At 41.2% G+C, this 23,325-nt stretch overlaps 1 protein-coding gene across 6 annotated transcripts in view; it reads right to left on the bottom strand.

Moving 5' to 3' along the window:
* ADGRB3 (adhesion G protein-coupled receptor B3) overlaps positions 1-23,325 on the bottom strand; it is a 424,323-nt gene that overhangs the window by 166,000 nt on the left and 234,998 nt on the right. For all 6 annotated transcript variants that reach the window (XM_033143214.1, XM_033143211.1, XM_033143210.1 and 3 more), the window contains one exon: positions 15,957-16,000. In XM_033143214.1, coding sequence (XP_032999105.1) covers positions 15,957-16,000 — 44 coding nt within the window. The remainder of the gene's footprint in view (positions 1-15,956; positions 16,001-23,325) is intronic.

Raw genomic sequence — 23,325 nt, 5'->3', positions numbered from 1 at the left:
AGAAGTGTGGCCAAGGGAGAGGTGGCATGGTCTGGGCAGAGGTTCATTGGCCCGTGAGAGTGTTGTGCATTTGGCTTCCCAGGCCCAAGGTTTTCCCCGCCTGCTTTGACAGAAAAGAAAAAAAAGGTGTATGCTGTGTTGTTTGAATTCTCACACTTCGTACTTCATGCTCTCGGTTTCCCCAGTTTGTCAAAAGCCAGTTGCATCAAGAGTTTTATTAAAACAAAACCCCAAAGTGCTAGGACTTCCAATCCACATTTAAGAATAGTATATAGGTTAAGCATACCTGAATTGAGTAATTTGTTAATTGCTTATTTTGTACAAATCCAGAAGATGTAAGCTGTCTTTCAAGCAAACATCTATCTGCACTTTCAAAAAAAAACAACCGTATGTTTGCATATAATGTTGCCACACACAAAAAAAGGAAGATCAGTTTCCTACTGTGGAAGTTTTAACGCCTTCTGTTGCTGTTGGCCATGAAATTTCTTTGAAATCAATAGTGGTGCTTACTAGAGGTGTGGGACTGACCACCAGATTCAGCTGAACCCCGGCTTGGTGCTTTAACAAACAATCCAACAAACGGTTTTAGAATATACTGTTTGATTTTTAATAATTCAGTCATTAATTTGTCCCAGAAAGGGTGTCTGAACCTTTGCTGCTGTAAATCTTAAATCTCTTTTGACACCCCCCTCGCCCCACCATCTGAAATACTATGCCAGGGGGATCTTGCACAGAATGTAGTATGGCCAGCCCAATATCAATGAATGAAATACCTACAGTAGCTTGAAACACGAGTTCTTTGTATGGTTTAGGGTTGGGGATTCAGGGAAAGCTGCCATCAATTCAACCGATTAAGCCTTTTCATGAATGGAAGTGCAATTTTGGAAAAGGCATCACCTGATACCATTCTGTCTGTCATATCTTCTTTTTTTTTAACTGGTGTGTGGCCAATTTATTTGGGGCACTCTGTCCCACCTACAAATTTGCATATGGCAGAAAAATTCATTTTTTATTCAAAATTTGTTTCCTCTTCTGCAGGTGTGGCAGGGGGCCCAATCCACACACAGTATACTTGGCACCTCTGTGGTCGATTTAGGCAAAATGGCAAACTGATTTGCTGAGATACGAAGAAACACGGAGCATGTGATGAGAGGAGGGAGTTTTAAGACAGAGGCTAATGTAACTCTAAATCATGGTCTGGTGCTACAGGTTAAGCCAAATTAATATGTCTCTTCTTACAATATGACTATAACATAGAATTCAGTCTGCCTCTCCACAAAGCAAGCCATTCATGTATATAAGCTTGCTGCACTGATTCCATGGTCTCTGCATTCCATGGTCTCCTAGAAGCCAGCACCAGAAAAGCTGGATACTAACAAGGAGAGAAGGTACATGGTGAAGGTATGTTGATTCCTCAAACTGAATCAACATACTTGAAACTCCTTAATGCAAGGAGGAAGGGCTATCATGCTGGGACTGTTTCAACAATCCTCCGTTGTCATCCATAACGTGAGAAGCAGAAGTGATTTCAGTGATGGCCCATGGACAAACTGGGTGGGGACTGGATTTGAATCTGACGAGACAGTGCAGATAGCTTGCAGCTGCTGCCACATGGAGGCAATTTCAAGTATTCTCCATGTGAGCCACAATAAATCCGGACTGCATCTCAAAACCTTAATAAAGAATTACTATATCGAGCTATCTTTGATGTAAAGGAAAATACTTCCTTTATAAGTTAGGGCTATATGTAGTTGACCAATTTCTTTTAAGCAGCCAATTTCTGCTTAAAAGTGCTAGGCTAACAGAAGGCATGCTATTTATTGCATTGCTAACTGGGACACTGAAGCGACTTTTGGATACTTTTGAGATATCAAAGTATAATTCCAGGACTTCAAAGGTGAGCATTTTGTGCATTACTGTATATAATGAAAAGGCTCCCATTTGGGCTCAGTATAGTAACTGAGTAATCCATTTGATGTCATGCCCTTCCCCCAACTCCCTTATTTGAACAGTTTAGGATTGGTCCCCTATTAGGTTGACCTGAGAGACTCAGCTTACGATATGCAAAAGTGCCATCTACATTTTGTCTCCTAGCACAATGGGGTCATAAGGCCAAGCATTTCAAAGCCTTTGATGGGATATAGCTTCAACATAAGCCTCTGTTAAAATGCAGTGCTTTGTGGACTGTGCTCCTGTAATAAGTAGAAGTGCATGTCATGTTTGTAGCAGTAACTGCAGCACATGGGATTCAGACTCGCAGTGTATTTTGTTTTTAATCCATTACTGAAGAATAATAGAATGGATTGGAACGTATTCTCCAGCACCATCACTTCAAGAGTCTATGTACATATTGCTTTCTCCTAAATTAGCCAAGAGCAAAATATAATCAAATCTTAGTTAATGTTATGTGGGAACAGAATAACATTTCTTTTAAAAAATCATCACAATGTGATACTTTCAGCCATTTTTTTTATTTAAAAAAACCTATTCATCCATAATCTGGTGGTTATTCAAGAGGGAGCCTTTATAGTGAAATCTCTTAGCCTGATGATGCTCATTTGACACTAATACTTTCCATTTAAATATGCTTAAATCCCAATATATTTTTGTATTAGTCTTACTAAATATGACCATCCTGCATGAGCTTAATAAAAGATCTTTCAAATGTAGTAAGTAGTATGAACTTTGTCTTTACTAACCTAAAGAAAATACTCTGTCTATAAGGGGATAATAAATCAGAATTTTTTTCTTATTTTTCTTGCAAGCTATTTTAATCAGGGTTATTTTAGGGGGTGGGGGAGAGCTTAAACTCATATTCTTATGAATATATTCCTTTTGTCTAACACTAGAGGACATAATCTTGGCTTCTAGTATTTATCTTTCAAAAGGAATTCAATCAGTGTAACCTGCACAGAGAATGTGAAATGATTTAAAAGCGAGGGGTGGGAATTAAATGCAAATTGTATCTATTACTTCTGGAAGGCAGTGTAGTCATAGACTAGATTCAATGCAGTACATCATAAAGCTGAGCCACAGAGTAACATCATATAAAATGAAATATTCATTTAATTGTGGTAAGATACAAAGCAAAATTGAATGCATTTTATTTCAATATTTGGTCAGATGAAACTAACAAAACAAGAATTCATGTCCTCAAGGCATTGCTTTGAATGTTTTGCATTTGTCTTCCTGTTTAAAATATTATGCATACTTTGTCACATTGATAGGCAAAAGAGTGCATGGTGAGGCCTTTGTCTTCTGAGAAATGACCCCTTGATTCATCCCCTAATCATTGGAGGCCCTAGTCCCAAACTGTTACCAATCCTTAAACTAGGGCAGTTGTAGCCATTGGGGTGTCCTCCAAATTCCCATCATCCCAGACCATTGGCCATGCTAGTTGGGGGCAGATGAGAGCTCTAGTCCAACAGTATCTGGAAGACAATACATTGGCTATCACAGTCCAAGAGGCTGTTGATTTAAACAAAAGATAGTATGAAGGACTAAACTCCACGTCTTTATTCAAGATACCTCAGATGTCCTAGGGCTAGGCGGTGCAGCACTTTAGCTAGCAATGCCTCCAGCAGATGAAAGCCAGCTGATCTTGAGGGATACATTTACTCAGGCTGTTGCTGCTGGCTTGTTTCTCTATTCTGGTCTCTGGAGTGCAACCTCAGAGCTAAGGCTTTTACAAAGCTGAGGTGTTCACATGTTCTGAGGATATCTGCACTCTCATTGCTGATCCCAGGTGCTTCTCAGTCCCACCGGTCTACCACTTCTGTCCTTGGCCTGCTTACCAGGGCAGGTGAAACACAGTACACTTCACATGGCAGATCCACACTCCTCTTTCCCATCAGCATGGGCACTGTACATGGACCACACCTATTCTTCCTTTAAATCCCAGCACAGTCAATTCAAATCTCTGAAAATGCATGTGATATAAACCTCTTGTGGGACTCTGTTGCCTCAGAATGTGCACAAGGGATTCCCTCTCTGACCTGTCCAAGTCTTCCAACAAAAAGGCAGGCAAAAACACATTGGAGAGCGAGAGAGCTAGTTCTCAGCCTGGATACCTTTGGGCAATATTATTGTCTGGCTATGGAATGGGGTAAAATTTAGAAATGAAGACTAGAATGAGCCATGGCTTCTCAGACTCCAGATTATCTATTTCACCTGTGCCAAAAAATGCAATGGTATTTTATTTTGTTTTGTTTTAAACCCACCTGCCTGAGGTAGTCACACTGAATTTATGTGGTAAATGGATTGCAGAATTCCCCCACCCTGCTATACTATATTATGCACGCGCGCACGCGCGCACACACACACTACCTATCTGTTTAGCTAGCTAGCTATCCATCCACCCATATATATCTGTGTGTATTATATAGAACAGATACCACCACAGCTGTGTTAAGAGACTGTTCTACCCAGGGGCATCTTAGCCATAGAGGCTAGTGGCATGGGGAACCACGGCGCCACATTCTGGAGAGTGCCAGGGAAGAGGCGGAGGCTGGATGCAGCCCCTCCCAGCATCAGCTCGTTGCCGTCGTCTGCCTCGGCCATGCTGTGCTACGCCTGGAGCCTCCTCCCTGCCAGAGGAGCAGCCCTCCAGCTGCTGCCCACCTGGAGGGAAACGTGGGCAGATCCCGGCCAAGGCAAGGCGGCCGTGCTGAGCAGCCAGCCAGGGAGGTCAGCCCATTTTTCTTGTCTCTCACCATCGATGTCAACTTAGCCATGGATCCCAGATTCATCCACCTTCCTGGGGTAGGTCACACCAGGCTCACCGTTTTCTGGTTTCGCCCCCCTTTTGGGTGTGTGCAGGAACTTGCCCGCTGCGCCTTACAAGAAGGCTGTTTACCAACGGTGAAAAGGGGGGGGGAAAGCTGCACCTGATGAGCTGCTGCCTGCTTTGCAGCAGATGAAGATGCAGGAGCTTGGTGCAGGGTCCGTGAGTGAAAATGGAAGTCCCAAGCAGGCAGGTGTGTTGGGGGGGGGACCGGCGGAGGGATCTTTGAACCATGGCAACAGATAGGCTTAAGACGCCCCTGGTTCTACCAGTACAACAACAAAAAAGAATAGCCATCAGTCACATTGAGAATTAATCTATGTCTAGCCTTCATATTAATGCCCTATGCAGCCCGAGGATTTAGGATCGCTCCAGGCTCCGAGCATGTCTTCTCCTAGCCACACCCCCTATGATGTCTTGAGGGATTCACATCCTTGTCACATCCCCCCCCCCCTTGAGCCCTTTGGCACTAAGCAGGAGTACAACAGGCATCAACATAGTTCCATTCTCTCCCCCCTGCAAGATTTTGGCCTAGGGAATCCTCCTTCGCCAGCTAACCAATGCCTCAGAGGGCCTGCCGAATCACCAAATATTATGCTACCCCTTTAGCAGAATTCTCTCCACTCCCAGGTGAGATCTAATTTGTAGGGTTAATTTTTTCTTTTGTATTTATTTATATGTTTTATTCATTTATTTATTCTTTCTTTTTGTAAGACACCCTGAGTAATGGGGTTGCAACAGTAGGGCAAAGTACACATTTAAAATTAACACACCCATAGAATAATAAAACTGCAGAATTGGGAAGAACCCAAGGGTCATTATAGCTCAACTCCCTGCAATGCAGGAATCACAGTTAAAGAATCCCTGACAGATGGCCATGCAACCTCTGTTGAAAAATCTTAAGTGAAGGTGTCTCCACCACCTTCAGAGAAGTCCAAATTCAACTGAACTCCCATAGCCTATTTGGGCCATTGGGGAAAATTCCTAAAGGTGGCCAACATGTCCTACTTTGTCCTGTGGAAGCGCTAGTGGTGCTGATTTTCTGTTGCAGAAGCAAGTCAAAAGTAGATGCTGGCTTATATTCTGCCCAGCTCCCCAGCTCCCCAGCTCCCACTGTTCAGCTAGCACAAGGCTGATGCTTTCAGGCTGCTGAGGTCCTGCCCTTCCATGGGGGATAGCCAGCAATGGCATAGCCCATCTGGTTTCATTATCACGTCTCCTCTGGTCTTCAAGACCACCCATATTGGTGTGTGGAGTGTCAGAGGACAGGACTGGGCAAATATTTTAGAATTTGGCATCTTAGGTTAGCCCAACTCATTTGGGAAGTTGAGAGATGGGGCTGTCCAAGTTGTCCAACTTCCTTGCTAAGCAACAAGCTTTCCTCAGTTTGTGTGTTCAGACTTGGTGGAAGGGAGAAGTGACCTCTCTGCTTGGACATGATGGAAGACAGGAAAACCTGCCTATCTTAGAGGGACATGTTAGGGCAGGCCAGACTTTCATGACAGCATTATCCTCAATAGTAGGCGTACAACAGTACCATCAACACGAAGGGCTAACATACCATATCCATTTTTGGCAATCTTGCGATGTAGTGCTAGGATTTTATGCGAATGAATCATCTACATTTTTGCCAAACTTACTCCCACTCAGCAATCAGGTAGGCGCAACAGATCCTGATATGTGGATATGTTAATTTTGCAAAACAGCATGATGTATTTTTTATGTAAATAATAAGCACCTTGCTGGTCCAGGGCTCATTTCAAAGAAAATAAACTTTCTTGACTTCTCTGTGCTTCTTAAAATATGCATGTTAGTTGAAACCTTGTCCATGTTGTGATGGCATGCAATGAAGTGTAAAATTAACAAACACACTGCAGTGCAAAATCGTGCACCATTCCACTTACTCATAAATCATTTATGTACATTTGATAATCCTGTCTCTTACATTTTCATTCAAGATTTCAAGTGAACCAACTTATCTGCATTCTTTTTTGTTCTTACACATTTGATTACTGTGAGCTTTACACGTGATACGGATAAAGAAGGAAAATTGCAACATTGGCATACAACCCGCATTACAAACACACTATTTAAAAGCAGAATATTGTAAAGCAGGCATAGGCAAACTCGGCCCTTCAGATGTTTTGAGACTACAATTCCCATCATCCCTGACCACTGGTCCTGTTACCTAGGAATGATGGGAGTTGTAGTCCCAAAAGATCTGGAGGGCTGTTTGTCTATGCCTGTTGTAAAGCATCATCATCATCATCATCATCATCTTTTAATATTTTTATATACAGCACATAAAATCCCAGGGTACTATCTATTTAAAGTTAAGCCAGGCTGCAATGCTACGAACATGTAGTTAGGAATAAGATTTGTTGAATTTATTATCAGTAAACATGCATAGGATTGGGTATTTAAAAGCCACCAATCTTAATGGGAGACTCAAACATAAATATATCCCCTATTGAAAACAATAGAACTTCTAAGATCTACCTTGCAAAAGCACCGCCAGACTCCTCAGATGAGGGTGGACTAACCATAACCTACAGTAAGTAACTCTTAAACTGGTCTTCATTGTAGTGACCTGCAAACACTAGTCTTCTTCAAAATTTACACCTCCAAAATATATTGGTTGCTCTTTTGTCACGAAACAGAGGTACAGTATTCAGGTTTCCAGCTGTATTAAAATGTGTAAACTGTAAGTATTAGTCAGCATGAGAGCCGGTTTGCCCTTTCTGCATTTTCAAGGCAGGACCTGAAGGGCTGAATGAGAGTGAGAGAACCATGTTATTGGTGCACGTAAGCAAAAAGGAAATTTGCAAATTTCATGATTTATAAGGAGGGTGCTCCTGACTAAGTCATGTTGTTTCCTTAACCTCACCCCACATCCCTGCCTCAGATATCAAATAGTGAGAAAGGATGTAGCCTTTAAAGTGCCACAGAGCTTTCGTTTTTGCAAATTTGGCCAAACATGACTGAAATGGAATAAAGCAGTTCCTGAGATGTGGTCATGACCATTCACGAAAGGCTGGGTTAAAGAAGTGGAAAACTGATAGTAGGAGGAGAAGCTATTCCAGGACCACATGTAGCCTTTTTGTTTTTCAAGGGTCTGGCAGTTCTGTTATGCAAAAAGAAAAAAAATCACATCCTGTACAAAAAACACACCCACACCTCGCAACCAATTTACCATGCTCTGAATAAATTATGCAAATGAGCAAAATGTAACTTTGATTAATTCAAATTGCAATACTTGTATTTCAAAGAGTTCAGAATCTTTTTTGTGAGTGGGGAGGCGATACAGTGTAAGGAACAAATGGACATAACAGATGGGAGTGGTGGTGGTAAATTAAGCTACAGGGCAAAAGGCAGAAATTCAGAATAGAAGGACCTGTCAATTTATTTTAAACCTTTTCTCTACCACAAAGCCTAACAACTTGGACTTTCTAGAAGAAATCAGATTTAATTGCGGAACAAAAGCCATCACCAGTTGCTTTCTCTTGTTCCCTGAGTTGTAAATGTCCAGCAGTAGCACAGAATTGTGGGAGAGTATACTTGATACTTGAATGCATAAATAAAGATATTGCTCATGTACTGTGTACTGCAAATGGAGTATGGACAAGTTACAGTAGTTATATGTTGCTCTTGTATTTACACGAAAACCAATAAACATTATTTGACTGGGGGGGAGAGAATTAGGGGTTTAGAATTATGGTTAACCCCCCCTGCTGACTGACCCTAGAGTCTAAAACATACACCTGTTTTGAGTTAAATGGAAATGTGCAAGGCCATTAAAAAGAGAGAGAAAAGTGTCCTTTGTCCAATTACTTACTGATTTTCTGCTGTTCACTAGATCTTCAACTTGCACAAAATGGTATGGGTAAAAGATTGGTAACATATTTAAGAAGAAATTCTTAGTGCTCAAGTTTCTATCTGTGTCTAATTTTAAGGTTGTCCCAAAATAACAACAGGTCCTATTTACTCCAGAGCATTATCTGAAGGTTCAAGTAGCCACTGCATCACTAAAGCTAAGCAGGTTGGGATCAGTCAGTGCCTGGGCGAGTGACTGCCTGGGAACCACATGTAAGCCACCCTGGGTTCCATGATGGAAGGAAGATGGAATATAAATGTAAGGAAACAGATCAATAAATACACTTCTGCTTTAAGAAGGCAATATCTGAGTTTTCAGATTTCTTTTTGTTATCCTCTGTTTTCCTGATGGGTTCAGTGTGGCTTGGATGCTCTGTAGACTCATCAAAAGCCACCGTGAGTAGTTTTGTCAGCAGTGTGCTGATGGAGAGGAAGGATGTGGAAGGACATGTGGATCCAGAAGAAGAAGAAGAAAGCTGATGGAGACAATCGTGCCTTGTTCAGAAGCTGTAATATGCTAAATGAACCTTACACTGCTCAAACTTTTTAACTTGGTGACACCATGAAAAAACAAATCATCTTAGAGAAGTTCCGTCCTCCAAAACTGTTGCTCTGAAGGAACTCCAATTATGAGAATAAACAGGGTACCAAAAGATGACATGTTTGTTTCTAAGGTAACCATTTTGTTTCCAGACAAAAGCTAGCTTTTCCCTTGGGACAAACAATACAAATAACTTTGTTTATTCAGAGGTCTGATTCTTTGGATCTCAGCAACAGCACAGAAATATACAGGAATCTATTGGGATTTTAAATGAGTACCGCCATACTTTCCTTCTTGACCTTGGACCACATAGTCACTCCACTGTGTTTCAGAACATGTGGCTATCCTCTGTAGACCAATTTGACTACATATTTGGCCAAGTTGCACTTGCTACTGAGGGATCATTGTTGTAAGGAAATGCATGTCCTTGTGTAGTAGGCATGGATGAATGAATGGAATTTATGTCTCTGGCATGCCAAAAGGAAACAAAAAAGTATGTCCTAGGTTGAAAACACTGCTACAGTTACAGTGGTACCTCAGGTTACATACGCTTCAGGTTACATACTCCGCTAACCCAGAAATAATGCTTCAGGTTAAGAACGTTGCTTCAGGATAAGAATAGAAATCGTGCTCTGGCGGCGCAGCGGCAGCGGGAGGTCCCATTAGCTAAAGTGGTGCTTCAGGTTAATAACAGTTTTAGGTTAAGAACGGACCTCCAGAACGCAACCAGAGTACTTACCCAGAGGTACCACTGCATTAGGATAAAAACATACTAGCACACCAGATTATATCCTTTTAATTATGTTTGTGGGAGGGGGAGTTATTGTTTTGTTTTGTTTTTGTTCTTGCTTTTATTATGTATTTTGTGTTTTTATTTAGTTGTGAACCACTCTTAGATCTTCGAATGAAGGGTGGTATACTTACCAAACAAACAAACAAACAAACAAACAAATAAATAACTGATTATCCAAACACGTTTTGTTTTGTTTTAGCAATGTAGCCTTGATTGGGTGTTTGGATCTTGCTGCCCCTAGAGCCTTCCACCCAAATGTTAATATCTCTTTGCCTCCCCACTCCTGAAATCTGTGATGTTCCTTTCTTGAAGAAAGGTGCTGGATCACAGCTTCATAACTTAAAGACTTGGCAGCTATGGGATGCTGTTTTAGTGGCCACAGCATAAATCATGTTGTGCCATTTTAGCTAAAGTAGATCCTTAAGTTCAGACACCTTCTATAATACAGTGTTTGCATTCATTTTACATACTTGGACCTGCAGATAGCAGTGGCAAGAAGGACCAAAGTCACGGTGAAAGACAGGAGTTACTTGTAAGGTTATTTCATCTTGCTACCATCAAATATGCTTCCATGGGAAAGCAGGATCTCAGCAGGGCAAAGAAGCAGGAAGAAAGTGTGATGATTCACACTACAAGGGAACCAAGCTATAGGGTGCATGTGTCCTGTATGCAAGTCAAATACCCCAGAAGACAAAAAGGAACAGCTGGAGCAACTGCTTCACAGGCAGCAAACTGCTGTTGCTACTGTTCTCTTTGTGTGTGTGTGTGTGCGCGCGTGTGTGTGTGTGTTACTACAGCAGTTTGCAAGCAGAATGGGGAATACTGTGACTGCTTAACTCAAACATCCAATTCACTAAGATTACCATTAATAAAAGCCGGAATCTGCTTGGCAACAAGGCCAATCCGCTTAATGCTTTCAGCTAGGTTTTGTTTTTGTTTGTTTTTGTTTTGGTGATGAAATGCCTACCAATTTGAGGAAGAAAGGTTTATGTGGGCTAGGCTGTTCAGATTCTCATCATAATAAGCTTCATGTGTTATTATAAAATTGGTCATGAAAACAGTCCCTGCTCTGTCCAGAATGCTGGTGTTTTGGAATATCAATCTGTGTGAAATTTCATGAACATTGAGGAAAAATTGATCTGAGCAAGACGAATATTTTGCCATGCCTTGGAGAAATAGTTAAAGTTCCCAGTCACTATGGTTTTGAGGCTGCTCAGTTTTCCAGCTGATGGTTATTTACATAAAAATGTGCATGTCAATTGCATTCATGTCTACTTTGGCCCTGAAATGTATCCTAAAACGTACCAAGGATAAATCATTATTCACCAATAAATAGCTTCTCAAAAACATATTCCCCATTTTCCAGTGGATCCATTAACAACATGTGAGAATAGCAGAAAACACAACGGTGATGTAATGTGTTGTAATGGCTTCAGTTGCATGTCTCTTTAAACCATGGTGCCCTCCAGATGTTGCTGGACTACAACTCCCATCATTGGCTATGGTGGGGCTAATGGGAGATGTAGTTCAACAACACTTGGAGGGCACTATGTTGGTTAGCCCTGATTTAAACCATAGTTAAGCTTAAATATGGCTTAAAGGTGAAGAAGCAGGGTGCTGGTGCACAGGGAGGGGGGGGGACACGTGGTTGTCTCATTTTTCTCCCACTCTGATGCTGCCATGCTACCAGGAGATGAGCCACGACTTAAGTGTTATGTCTAAACTTGGGCTCATAGTTTGTCTCCCCAACACAAACCATGAGTGATAAACCAAACGCAAGCCTTGGTTACAGTTCACGGTTTGTTTCGGGAGAGACAAACCATGAGCCTGGATTCAGGCAAAATGCTAAGCTAAAGCACAGCTCGGGTCCTTGATTGTGCAGCAGGAGTGAGAGAGAACAGAAGAGGCTGCGATTTTCTTTCCGTGCACTAGCACATTGCATGGTCCACCTTTGAACCATAGTTAAGCTTAACTGTAGTTTAAAGTGCCGTGCGAACTGGGCGCATGAATGCATGGTCCAGGATATGGCTATTGATTCTTCTGCTCATGGTGATCTTACGCAATGAAATGAAATGAGGACCAGTTTCAGTTAAAGCTTCCCCAAGTTTTCCAGAGTCAGCAGTGAATAAGCAAGAACTCCTGATTAGAAACAGTCCACTCTCTTGCTGGATCGGCGCCAAAGGGGCTGCCAAATATAAATTGCAAAACAACCGAAGCAAAACGCGATTCATTCTTGAAGGCTGCGAGGACACCCCAGCTTTGTGTGATTTATAAACAGTGGATCAAGACTCTCAACCTGCCACATGTGGAAAATTTGATGCTATAGAATGGAATGTAAGTATAAACAGAGGGTGATAGAGACCTGGGGGGGGGGGATCAGTCTTACTATTACGCATCTGTTCAATGGCACGGCGCTGCACATTTTATTTAGATTTATATAGCCTAAGTATCCTTCCATGCTAGCACACCACGAGCTTTCACTCTAATTCAAAGCCTACAGTATCAGAATACAAATTCCATAACATAATCAAATAGAGTAAAATACTCCATCATAAATCACTGCTGAGGGGGGGGGGGAATAGTAATAGTAATGAATCATAAAACAACCCCAGTTAACATTATGTCCTCACATTCTTCCCCCACCCCCCAAAGAAGTTTAGAGGGGAAAAAGTGATAGCAAAATGAAAGGCGGGGGGAAAAGGAATGCTTTTCTGACCTCTTGTGGGTGATGAGCTTAAGCTCTGAGGCAGGAGAAAAAAAGCACCAGCTTCGTAAAATGCATAAGCAGCATGCAGTTGCAAAAGCCATTTGATAAATTACAGAAGCGTAACAAATGGTACTTAGCATCAATCTTTTATAGTCCCACCTACTCTCGGATGACTAATGCATCTCCTGCTGGATTCCACCCCCCCCCCCCCCGGTATTGAAAATCTTTAAGCAGCTTCAAGGAGAAGCCATTTTTAAAACTCCCAGTGAAATATTTCCTTGCCTGAAATTTGGAACCTTTTCCTAGCATAAGTTATTTTATGTCATTTTCAGGGATTCCTAATATATGTTACTGAAAGACAGCCATGCTCTGCACGGGCAAAGGAAGGAGGAGAGGAGAGGAGAGATGGAGCCAGCCTGCACAAGAGTCCACTGCACTGCAGGGGATGGCTACAAAATGGAGCTAAATTATACAAGTTCTGCTCTCGGGCCCCCTTTCTTTTACAGCAGCAAAAGTCTATATGCAGGAGCGAGCTGTTGCGGCTCTTCCAGGGGGATCTACTGATTGAGCATTCACCCTGGTTTGCTTGCACAAAACTTACATAGAGGCAAGATCGTATCTGGTCTTCATTGAGCTTTCCTTCTGATTTGTTTGGGGGACAGCTATATGACTATGAACATTTATCCTGCATGCATTCTGACTTTCCTGCGGGCTGTTTACATGTCTTCCTGTTAGTCGCTCATTCATCTCACACTTTTTAAAGTATTTCAAACCTGCAAAAAGTCCCATTTTTTTATTTTTTTAAAGTGGATTTGTTCCACTAGGGTAACATTTGATCTTCTTTAAATACATGAACCTTAAGTCCTGGCATGCGACTGAATCACTCCTGCAAAATACTGACAGCCTAGAGACACCCTTAATCATTGTCTTTTCCTTCTGAATCCCCAAGTATGTTTTAAATGTAGATGAGCACAGCTGGCAATTGTACTAACTACTACCAAGTACATACTAAAATGTTGAAATGCTACTTCAGAATCAGTGGCTTTTTGTAGCACCCAAAATAGCAGCATGAAGTTGCTTTTTCTGAGAGAAAGGTGGTTTATGAATCACTTGTGATAAAAAGCCCCCAATAATTCTGAAGCACCTTGTTTAGTTTTTAAGGTGGAACATCATGAGACTCTTTGCTCTCCAAATGATAGGTACATGTACACATTACAAGAGACACATCAAGTTTCGTCTCTCTCTGTGTGTGTATCCATCCAGTTGAACCAAGACTGGCCAAAAACTGCAGGCTCGTACTGAAATGTACTGGCAGCAAATAAAACAGCCTCTTCACCTCTGACAACATCAGGATCTTCCAGCTCAGCTCAGTGCTCACTCACACTCTCTCAAATGAAGATAATGAAATCACATGAACAATACTAGGGTTCAGTGGGGCTGGCTTGCCCCTCTGACCGCGGGTGTGCGGGGCCGCGAGTCATCACCGGGCCATGCATGCTATGTCATCATACCCCCAGCATGCATTATGTCATCATGCCCCCAGCGTGCATGTGCTGACATCATCACGCCCTCTTGTGTGATGACATCATTTGCGCACATAGCTGTGCCACACTTTATAGGTGTCTGGTCCCCTCATTTAAAATGTTGTGGGAGCTAGGGCATTCAGGGCCCCGGGGACTCAGCACCTATGCTATGGTTGTAATCTCTTCTGGGGAGGTTCTGTAGAGAAACATAATGAAAATCAGTAATGTTGAGTGCCAAGCCAAGGGCCCCCAAAATTGTTAAGATCCATAACAGCGAAGATCCATTTGGGGGCAATAAATTTTGGCCTCGCTCAGGGTGCCATCTTACCAAAGACTACCAAAGTCTGCTCCTACACATGTGCCCACAGTGTCAGTTACTGATTAGTAGGGCATTGGGAATAGACCTCTGAAACATAAGCCTTACAAAATCATCTCTGTAATAACATATGTATTGTTGCATAGTCAAATAAATATATTTGCACATGTGTGTGTGTGTGTGTGTGTGTGTTATTGCACTATATAAAATCTGCAGCAAACAAGTGATGGAGAGAATTGCAAATCCTGAGTCATTTTCAGGACTTTGTTGTCTATCAAAAGCTACTTCTGAAAAGAGGCTTGCAGGATTATCTCTCGCAGAAACTCATACTGTCAAACTATTCAAGACCACACTGGTTAAAAATGGGCCGAGTAGAGGTTAAAGTAATTCAACTGGTAATGAAGCAGCATAGTTTCCTAATATACATGCAGAAATGCCTACAAGGCGAAAAAAATGTGCAAAAATGTTTCTCTGTACACAGGACAATTAATAAAGATGTAGCCTGCAACACTGAACTTCTTACAATTCAATTTTGTGCTTGTTTACTTGAAGCCCCACTGCATTCAGTGGAGCTTACATCTAGGTAAGGGTACATAGGATTGCACCCTTGCATCATAATCCTATGCATGGGTACTCAGAAGTATGAGTATGTCCCACTGTGTACAATGGGTAAGCACTCGTTAGTAAGTGTGCTTAGGATTGCAGCCTTGGTACATTCATTGATTTTAGTGAGAAAAAGATTGATCAGCCTATGATATTTAGTGATGGCTGAAAGATTGCTACCACTAATTGCTATCACGAATCCCAACTATGCACACAGAAAAGCGCAAATGAACATCTCTGTAACACTTGAAGTATTCATTTGCATTTTCTTTACACCAGTACAGGAAACCTTACCTCCTAATTGTTTATTTGACAAACTGGAAAGAATCTAGTAATAAACATATTTTGAGGTATGTTTTCAAATCAGTAACTGGAATCCATTACATCAGCCACAGGAAGTATTAGACATTCTTATTTTAAAAGTCGACACTGTACTCAATACGTTGCCCAGCAACCAACTCTCCAGTAACGAAAGCAGAGATAGGCATTTAATCCTCAGGCATCATCTTGAAATCACGTGTTCCTGTAAAGATTTCCATGCACATCTAGGCACTGCCACAACCACAAGGGTATAGTGATTTCCAACAGATCTATACCATGACACATGACAGCACACAAATGTGCATGATTTCTAATATTTTAGTATGAATAACTAAAGCAAAAATATTGAAATTAGCTCTGCAGCGTATCAGCGCTGTTATGTATTTCGTTCCTAGTGCCTCATAATCATGCCTCTTTATCTACTGGATACATAAACATTTTGATGTTATCTGGAATATTAAATCCCAAGTAATAGCAATAAACATCTGTTACTTACATTTTTGAATCATCCCATAGAGCACAATAGGGATTCAATGTGCCCTGAAACAAATAACAATCACCCATCAAAACTTGTTCTTTGCTGACAGAGATAACGAATGGTTATGACCAAATGTACAGAATTTTAAATGGAAAAAAACATGCTCACCCCTGAATTTAAAAAAAGGAAAATTTGCTTTGCAAAGGCAATCATTTCACAATCCTTGTGAATCAAAGGATCCCATCACCCACCCATCATCACGGTGTAGGAATGTGGAAGACCAGAATGTTCTTTTCTAGTTGAAGAACTCAAATGTCAAAGGCTGATGTTGTCAAACTATTAATTGCCCAATTATATATTGGGCAAACTAGTTACACCCAATCGTGTCCTGAGACCTACGGATGCAATTTGCACATGCTGCAGCATTTATATTTCGCAACTGCTAATTGGTGCTTCCTCTTGTCTCCATAGCAGCTCACAGATTGTACTAAAAACATTAATATTTGATTGCAAAACGTAGGTAGATTCTTAAAATTCCCACACTCTGAAAGATACTGCCCTTGTGGCACTAAAACAGGTCAAATTCATCACACATTTTATTTTATTGCCCATTTTATGCAAAAATATATAAGTATTTGCCCCCCTTATTGAAGGAAGGGATTTATCACATTGACTCTTCCAGGGTGTCTTGTCTTATCTTACTACAATTGTAGTAAGGATGTTGTGGAGAATGTGGCAAGATTTTTGAGCGATGCTATAAAATTATATCACCGTAGGTCCTAAGAGCCATTTTCGTACCTCACACTGTCTGGACAGTTTTATCCTAAAGTATCTCCTACTATGTTTCGTTAACTATGTTGGGTTCTGATCCATATACACGATGCACTTTTTCTATGCAAGGAGATTGATTGATTGATTGATTGCAAAACTCAGCTTTTTAAAATAAATAAAAAAAGACTGATGGAAATAGGGGATATCTACTGGCTGGAATGAAATGAGCCTGGTTTGGCTGCTCTCATTATAAACACTAGCAGAAAAAGTACTTGGGGAGCTGTGTGTAAACAACTCCGTAAACAGCATTTTGCATTTGGCTGCAGACCAGGTCATTCTGACCGAGACTGCTGAAAAAGTGCAAAAAAAGAAGAAGCTTTCCCTTAGATTTCGCTACTTCACTTTCTTTATTGATTTGGAAACTTTATTCCTGGTGTGTGGAAATTACTGAAAACCTCCTCTTTAAATGCCTGCCTCTGAATCAGCCATCTTATGTCCAAACAGTATAGGTAATGAAACAGATCACATACAATCTTTTGTGGCAGTTCCACTCTGGGAAATTCAAGCAGGATATGTACCCTAGCAGGCTGCTGATTAGTTAAGAGGTTTCAGCCAGAAATGTGTGTGGGGAGGTCTGTGCTTCAGAGAGGGGCAACAAAAGACAGGGCGATAGTGGTAGTTTCTTGTCTGTGAAGTGTTGTCCTCAGTAAGGTCTGCCTAGCACTGACACTAATGTATTTTTTTTGGTACCAGGTGAAAACTATTATCTTGGGCAGTTTATGGAACATGATGACTTGGTTGCTATAGCTTATTCACTGGTGACTTTCTAAAGAGTTGAGAACATTTTTGTTTTCTTTTACTTTTGAAAGGTTTTTTTTAAATTCTATAATGGTCTGTGGTTGTTTAAAACTTCTGTTTTAAATTTGTCATAAGTCATCTAGAGACTGCTACTATTAAGCAACTAACAAGTTAAATGAATAAATGAATGAATACGTAAATATATAGTTCCTCCCGTCCGTCATTTTCCAGGCTTTTTGTTTTAAATATCAGCCTCCTGATGCTATGTTTATATATGGTTTTGACAACTGAGCATAATAAGCGTCCTGTAGAGCATGAAATATAGCTTTCTGAATGGACTAATGAAAGATAAATGTAAAATACCATAGTTCATTTCCAGAAAGGCTTCTGCATCCAAATTCCCTCCAGGATGGGCAAAAGAGTATTGCATGAATTAAACACACACACACACACACACACACACACACACACCCTACATCTTGCCCTAGGAAGCATGCATACTGCAATTAGTGATGAAATGGGTTTGCTTATCTCCTAACAGATGGTTGGCATGATCAGTTTTGATTATGCAGATCACCTGTCTGGGAAAAGGTTCTGAATTCAAGCCTGACATCTCTACCGTAGCATGCAAACAAGGATATTCCTGCTTCAAAGCCTACTTCTGTCATGAACTCTCCAGGCTGCACCAGGCAAACCACTTTATCTCTTAGCCACAGCAACTTCTGTCTGACTTGAGAGGAAGTCAGGATGTCAAACTAAGCTGGTTTCTCCCTGTTGCAGTAGTTCACACAAATTACGATCCGTTTCAGTCTTGATTTTAGCACAGAAATGGCTTTGGCAATATGGTCACCATGATGGATGACCTATGCTGGGAGAAGAACAGGGAAAGGGCAAGCTTGTTTTTGACTCTACCCATGATGGCATCCTTCCATATAGGCTGCCCAGATTAGGTGATGGGTACACTGCCTCATTGTGCTTCCATTCCTTTCTAGAAGTCTGTTTCCAGAAGGTGGTGCTGGTGAACCGTGGTTTAGTATTATGCCTGACATACTACAGAATTTCCATCCCTCACACTCCTATCTGCCTCTAAATGGACAGGTATAGCACAATTGTGACTAGAGTTGTTTGTTTCTAGATGTGGAAGATGAATGACTTGGTGCAGGAAGTGTAATGTGGCTGAACAATCCATGGCAGTCATCTTTTGATCAAGTCCATAGGTTTGGCAGACAGGTTATGGCTAGTATCCTTTCATACTGGGATCCCGTCACTCAGGTATTATGTCTGTTAAACATAATTCTCACTAAGGTTGCTGCTTTTGAAAAACATCTTAAGTCTCCTACATTCATCTGATCATAGTGATTAAATTAAGCAATAAAGAAATTGTTTAACAAATCATACACTGAATAACATCGAGCTGTTATTCATGTAACATGAGAAAAGAGTAATTGAATAAAGAAAGTCAGGATTTTATTTCTTATTCAGTAATTTAATTAAATAATTAGCCTGTTTAATTAGCGGCATGAACACGAGTGCTTTGTGAGCTGTTAATATAGAACATTCAAGGTCTACGGATGAAACAAAATTATCTTCACCTTATTAAGTAAAGTACAAAGTTCAAAGACAAACTGTGCCGAATGAAGACATTTTAATTAGAAAAAATTACTATCTATTCTTAAATTTAGGTAAATTATGGCAAAGGGGAAAAAAGAAAATCATTAAGATAGCAAGTGGGGCGGGGCAAAGATACTGATTAATTAGCAAAGGCATTTTCAACCAACATTTTTATCTTCCTCTCCTTTATGCCAGCGATAATAACAAAATCCTGTTACACAAAGACATAACAAGATCTCAATTGCAGACATTTACACTAGGGGTGGGGAACATGTGGCCCTCCAGATGTTGTTGGACTCCCAACTCCCATCAGCCCCAGCCAACATGTGCACTAGTCAGGAATGGAGGAAGTTTCGTCCAAGAACACCTGTACAGCTATAGCTCACTTGTGCCCCCCCCCCCCCAGTTTACATAGCCAAGTCCACTGGTATTTGTGAATCTACGGAGGGCTTCTGAAAATTCCCTTAACTGAATTGGTGGCTGGATTCAACTAAGTAGTTCTGCTAGTGGGAGCCAGTGCAAGGCCTCCTGCTAGTGCAATGGAGCCTTCTCCCCACTTCCCCTGCAATCGGTTCTGGGGTCTTGGAGAGATACCTAGAACTGCATGCTGGGAAAGGGGAGGTTGCTCCACTAGGCAAGCATAAATGCATGCACTGAGGGAATGTTTGTTTTAGCAGAACCCTGAATTTCTCCCTTTGAGTTTTAAGTTACCTAGTTTTGTCTCTTAAGTATGAGAAACTATCTTTTTTCATTTCTGAATTTTGTTCAAAGCACAGTACATTCTTTACACAACTTCAATGCCCTTCGGTTCATTTGCATCTTTCCTCACACTGTGCAAAGGAAGAAGAAAAGTAATCCTGATGTGGCATGTTTCCATCAAGATTTATTTTTGTAGACACATTGTTTCATCAATGCACACATTATGCTTAGGAATCAAAGATACTGATGCTCTGAAAGCTATGACAAACTGTGCATGTGCTCCATATCCAGAGATAGTTTTAGAAATTCACCCAGTTACACTAGAATTCAGGAGGAGTGTAATTGTCATGAACTGGTAGGACAACAGGGAGGGGGAAGAGGATCCTGGAAAAGGATGTAGCCGAGACTGGAACATACCAGGGCAAACTTGGAATGGGGAAGGAGAGGTTGATGTAGGAAGTACTCACAAGGTGATGGTGGATGACCAGGGGATGGGGGGGTCAGTGCCCAGTGTCTCCATAACATTGCAGGCTCTGAAGCGAAGCATAGGAAGCAGTGGGTGGGGTGCTCAGGGAGGCTGAGGCTGGCAATATCCCACAGCCCAGGTCCCTAGCTGGCCAGGTGGGGCTCGCTAGCTCTGGGAGGAAGGATGTGATTCCTCAGCTGAAGTAGGCTTGGAACAGGTGAAGGTCACATGCCTCATCAAGCCCAGATGTTGCAATCAACATGCAAAGTACAAAAGGGCAGCAGAGGTGAGGTGCTGGGTCTGCTCAACTGCCCAGGCTGATGGGCCTCAGTTTGGATGCTCAAGGATCTCTGTGGGATTGTGATTTGTTTGGACTTTGGACATGTGGATTGATGCTGGACTGGGCACTTGACATACTGACTTGCTCCTAGGTAGGCCAGGGGTTCAAGACAGAAGCACACGGCAGAGTGAACCAAAGAAACAATAAAGGAATGGAATGGGGGAAATACTCTCAACACAGTTCGTGATGTTGCTCTGTTGCTATTCCCCATTCTTACCTTTAGATATTATTCCGCTAGTGTTTGATGTTTTCCAAGTTAATAACAGATTTTCATTTATTAACGTTTCAGCAGAGGCGTGGTTTGTATGTTCGTAAATTCATGTTCATGAATAAAGTGTTATGCAAAGGGTATGATTGCTGGTTTCACATCACATGTTGCCCCAGCAATTCATGATGAAGAAAAATTGTGTTTGTGTGTGGGCGTGCACACATATGTAAGAGACAGAAGAATGTGGCATCACAATTCCACCACAACATCTTAGCTTGTAGTGTTGATCAACCTGTCTCATGTGATTACCGAACTTCATAAATTGAGGAAAGTGTAGAATGGTTTTGGGGGAAGCAGCAACTACGCTGCTAAGGTAACATATGAACAAGCTCTCAGAGAGCAAACCAACAAATGTGGAATATTCAAAGAGTGTTGTAGTATCACTTGAGAAAAGACCTAAAGGGCCCAATAAAGTTCTATGCATTGAGTCCCAGATATGCTAGTGCTTCGAGACTCCATTAAAGATAGTATTTCTTACATAGATTCTGGCGGATATTAGGCAATGATTCCTGCATGGATTGACTTTGCCTATATGGAGTCTCTCACCCCTTTACTATTGAGTTCACTCAAGGGACTGAATCCGACCCGCTGTCTGAAGAAAATGGAGATTTTGGATTCAAACAGAGCCAAAAGAAAACGACACCTCTTCCAGGATGTTATTGACAAGACTATTGCTTTCCTGCCTTGTCAGCACTTCCTGGCCCTGTGTTAATATGGTAGTCATTAATATCCTGTTACAGAAAGGTAGACAAAGCCAAATGACAATCAATGCCCTGCATTTTCTGCTGCCAGAATCAAGCTAATAAACATTTTAAAGAACTGGCAAGAGGCAAACGCTATGTCAGTAGATTACTGAAAAGAACAATAAAATAAACAAGCTGAAAAAAGGCTTCTAAAAATGGCTTTCAAGGACGTTCCTTTAACCTTCCCAAGGCCTTGATGCTATTGGCCATTTTTTAAAATTACTTATATGGAGTTTATCTGTTGATTCCTACACTGATACAGTTTAGTGACACTATTTTGATTCTTTCTTTTTATCTCAACATGGTGCCCAAAGTCACTACAACCTTTTCCACATGCTGCCCCATTCCCCTTTGCTTGCAGTTAACCCTTACAGTCCAATCCACTAACTGGTTTTAAGGCACAGCTACAGATAGGGGAGAAACTTAAACAAATTTGCACTACCTAATTTGCACTTCCCATAGAAGTAAGAGAGTCAAAACATAGTTATTCTTCGAAATTTGCACTTCCCTGAATTTTACAGTGCAGCTCTCCAGCTTGGGAATGTGTACAAAAATGCATACAGTGGTATCTCTGGTTAAGAACTTAATTCGTTCCAGAGGTCCGTTCCTAACCTGAAACTGTTCTTAACATGAGGTACCACTTTAGCTAATGGGGCCTCCCACTGCCGCCACACTGCTGCCGAGCAATTTCTGTTCTCATCCTGAGGTAAAGTTCTTAACCCAAGGTACTACTTCCAGGTTAGCGGAGTCTGTAACTTGAAGCGTTTGTAACCTGAAGCTTTTGTAACCCAAGGTATCACTGTATACTGAATGCAGATTCACATATCCTTAGGCACAACCCAACCAAAGTTAATCTCTTCTGAGTCTCATTGTTTTCAGTGGGACAGTTTAAAAGTAAAGGGACCCCTGACTGTTAGGTCCAGTCGCAGTCAGTTTAGCATGTGGTTAAATCTCTTATTTAATTCAATCAAATCTAAAAGTGCTTAATATCGGTTGGGTTGTGCATGTAACTTTTTAAATTACCCATGGCTAATGAGCCCATATGGATACAATTTAACCCAAAAAGAAAGATGCCTTCCTGTAGGTTTTCCCTGAATACCTTTTCAAAATATAAATTGAGGCTTTTTTGGACCTTTTTTTAGGTTCAACATACAGCTTCCTAGGCTCTGTTCTTTGTACTACATATATTACGTTTCTACAGCTAGTATGTTTTTCAGGTATAAAGGCTGCTTCTATATGTCACGAAATCTCAACATTTTAAGTAACTTGCATCTAGATGCGTGTCTGACAATCATGCATATGCATTTTTGTGATTTGCTATAGGAAGAGAATCCCAGAGTGGCAAAACTGTGAAATGCAATCAACACATGATTGTCTACAGATGGTTTGCAATTTAATTACACATCCATGGTATTTAGATGTAAACTGACCACAAATAAACTGATAAATGGATCATAATAAGAACTTCAAATTCTTATTTTCAGCAACAAAGTCCTTATCCTTTAGTGAGGACTCCTGGTATCAGAAGACTTGGAGCTTTTTAAGTTTAACTGCAAAGTCACAATCTGGTGTGCTGCTTTTGAGCTGAGAAGCAATCTGTATGGAAGCAGTCCCCACTGTATGGATAGAAAAACTCTAGCTATGCAGATTTTTCTTGAGTTCCTTCATGCCTCCAGGATGTGAGAATGTCA

This window comes from Lacerta agilis, chromosome 3 (genome assembly GCF_009819535.1).
Source record: "Lacerta agilis isolate rLacAgi1 chromosome 3, rLacAgi1.pri, whole genome shotgun sequence".
NCBI lineage: Eukaryota > Metazoa > Chordata > Lepidosauria > Squamata > Lacertidae > Lacerta > Lacerta agilis.
The sequence above is the reverse complement of the archived record's forward strand: the minus strand, read 5'-3'. Positions and strand labels throughout refer to the sequence as shown.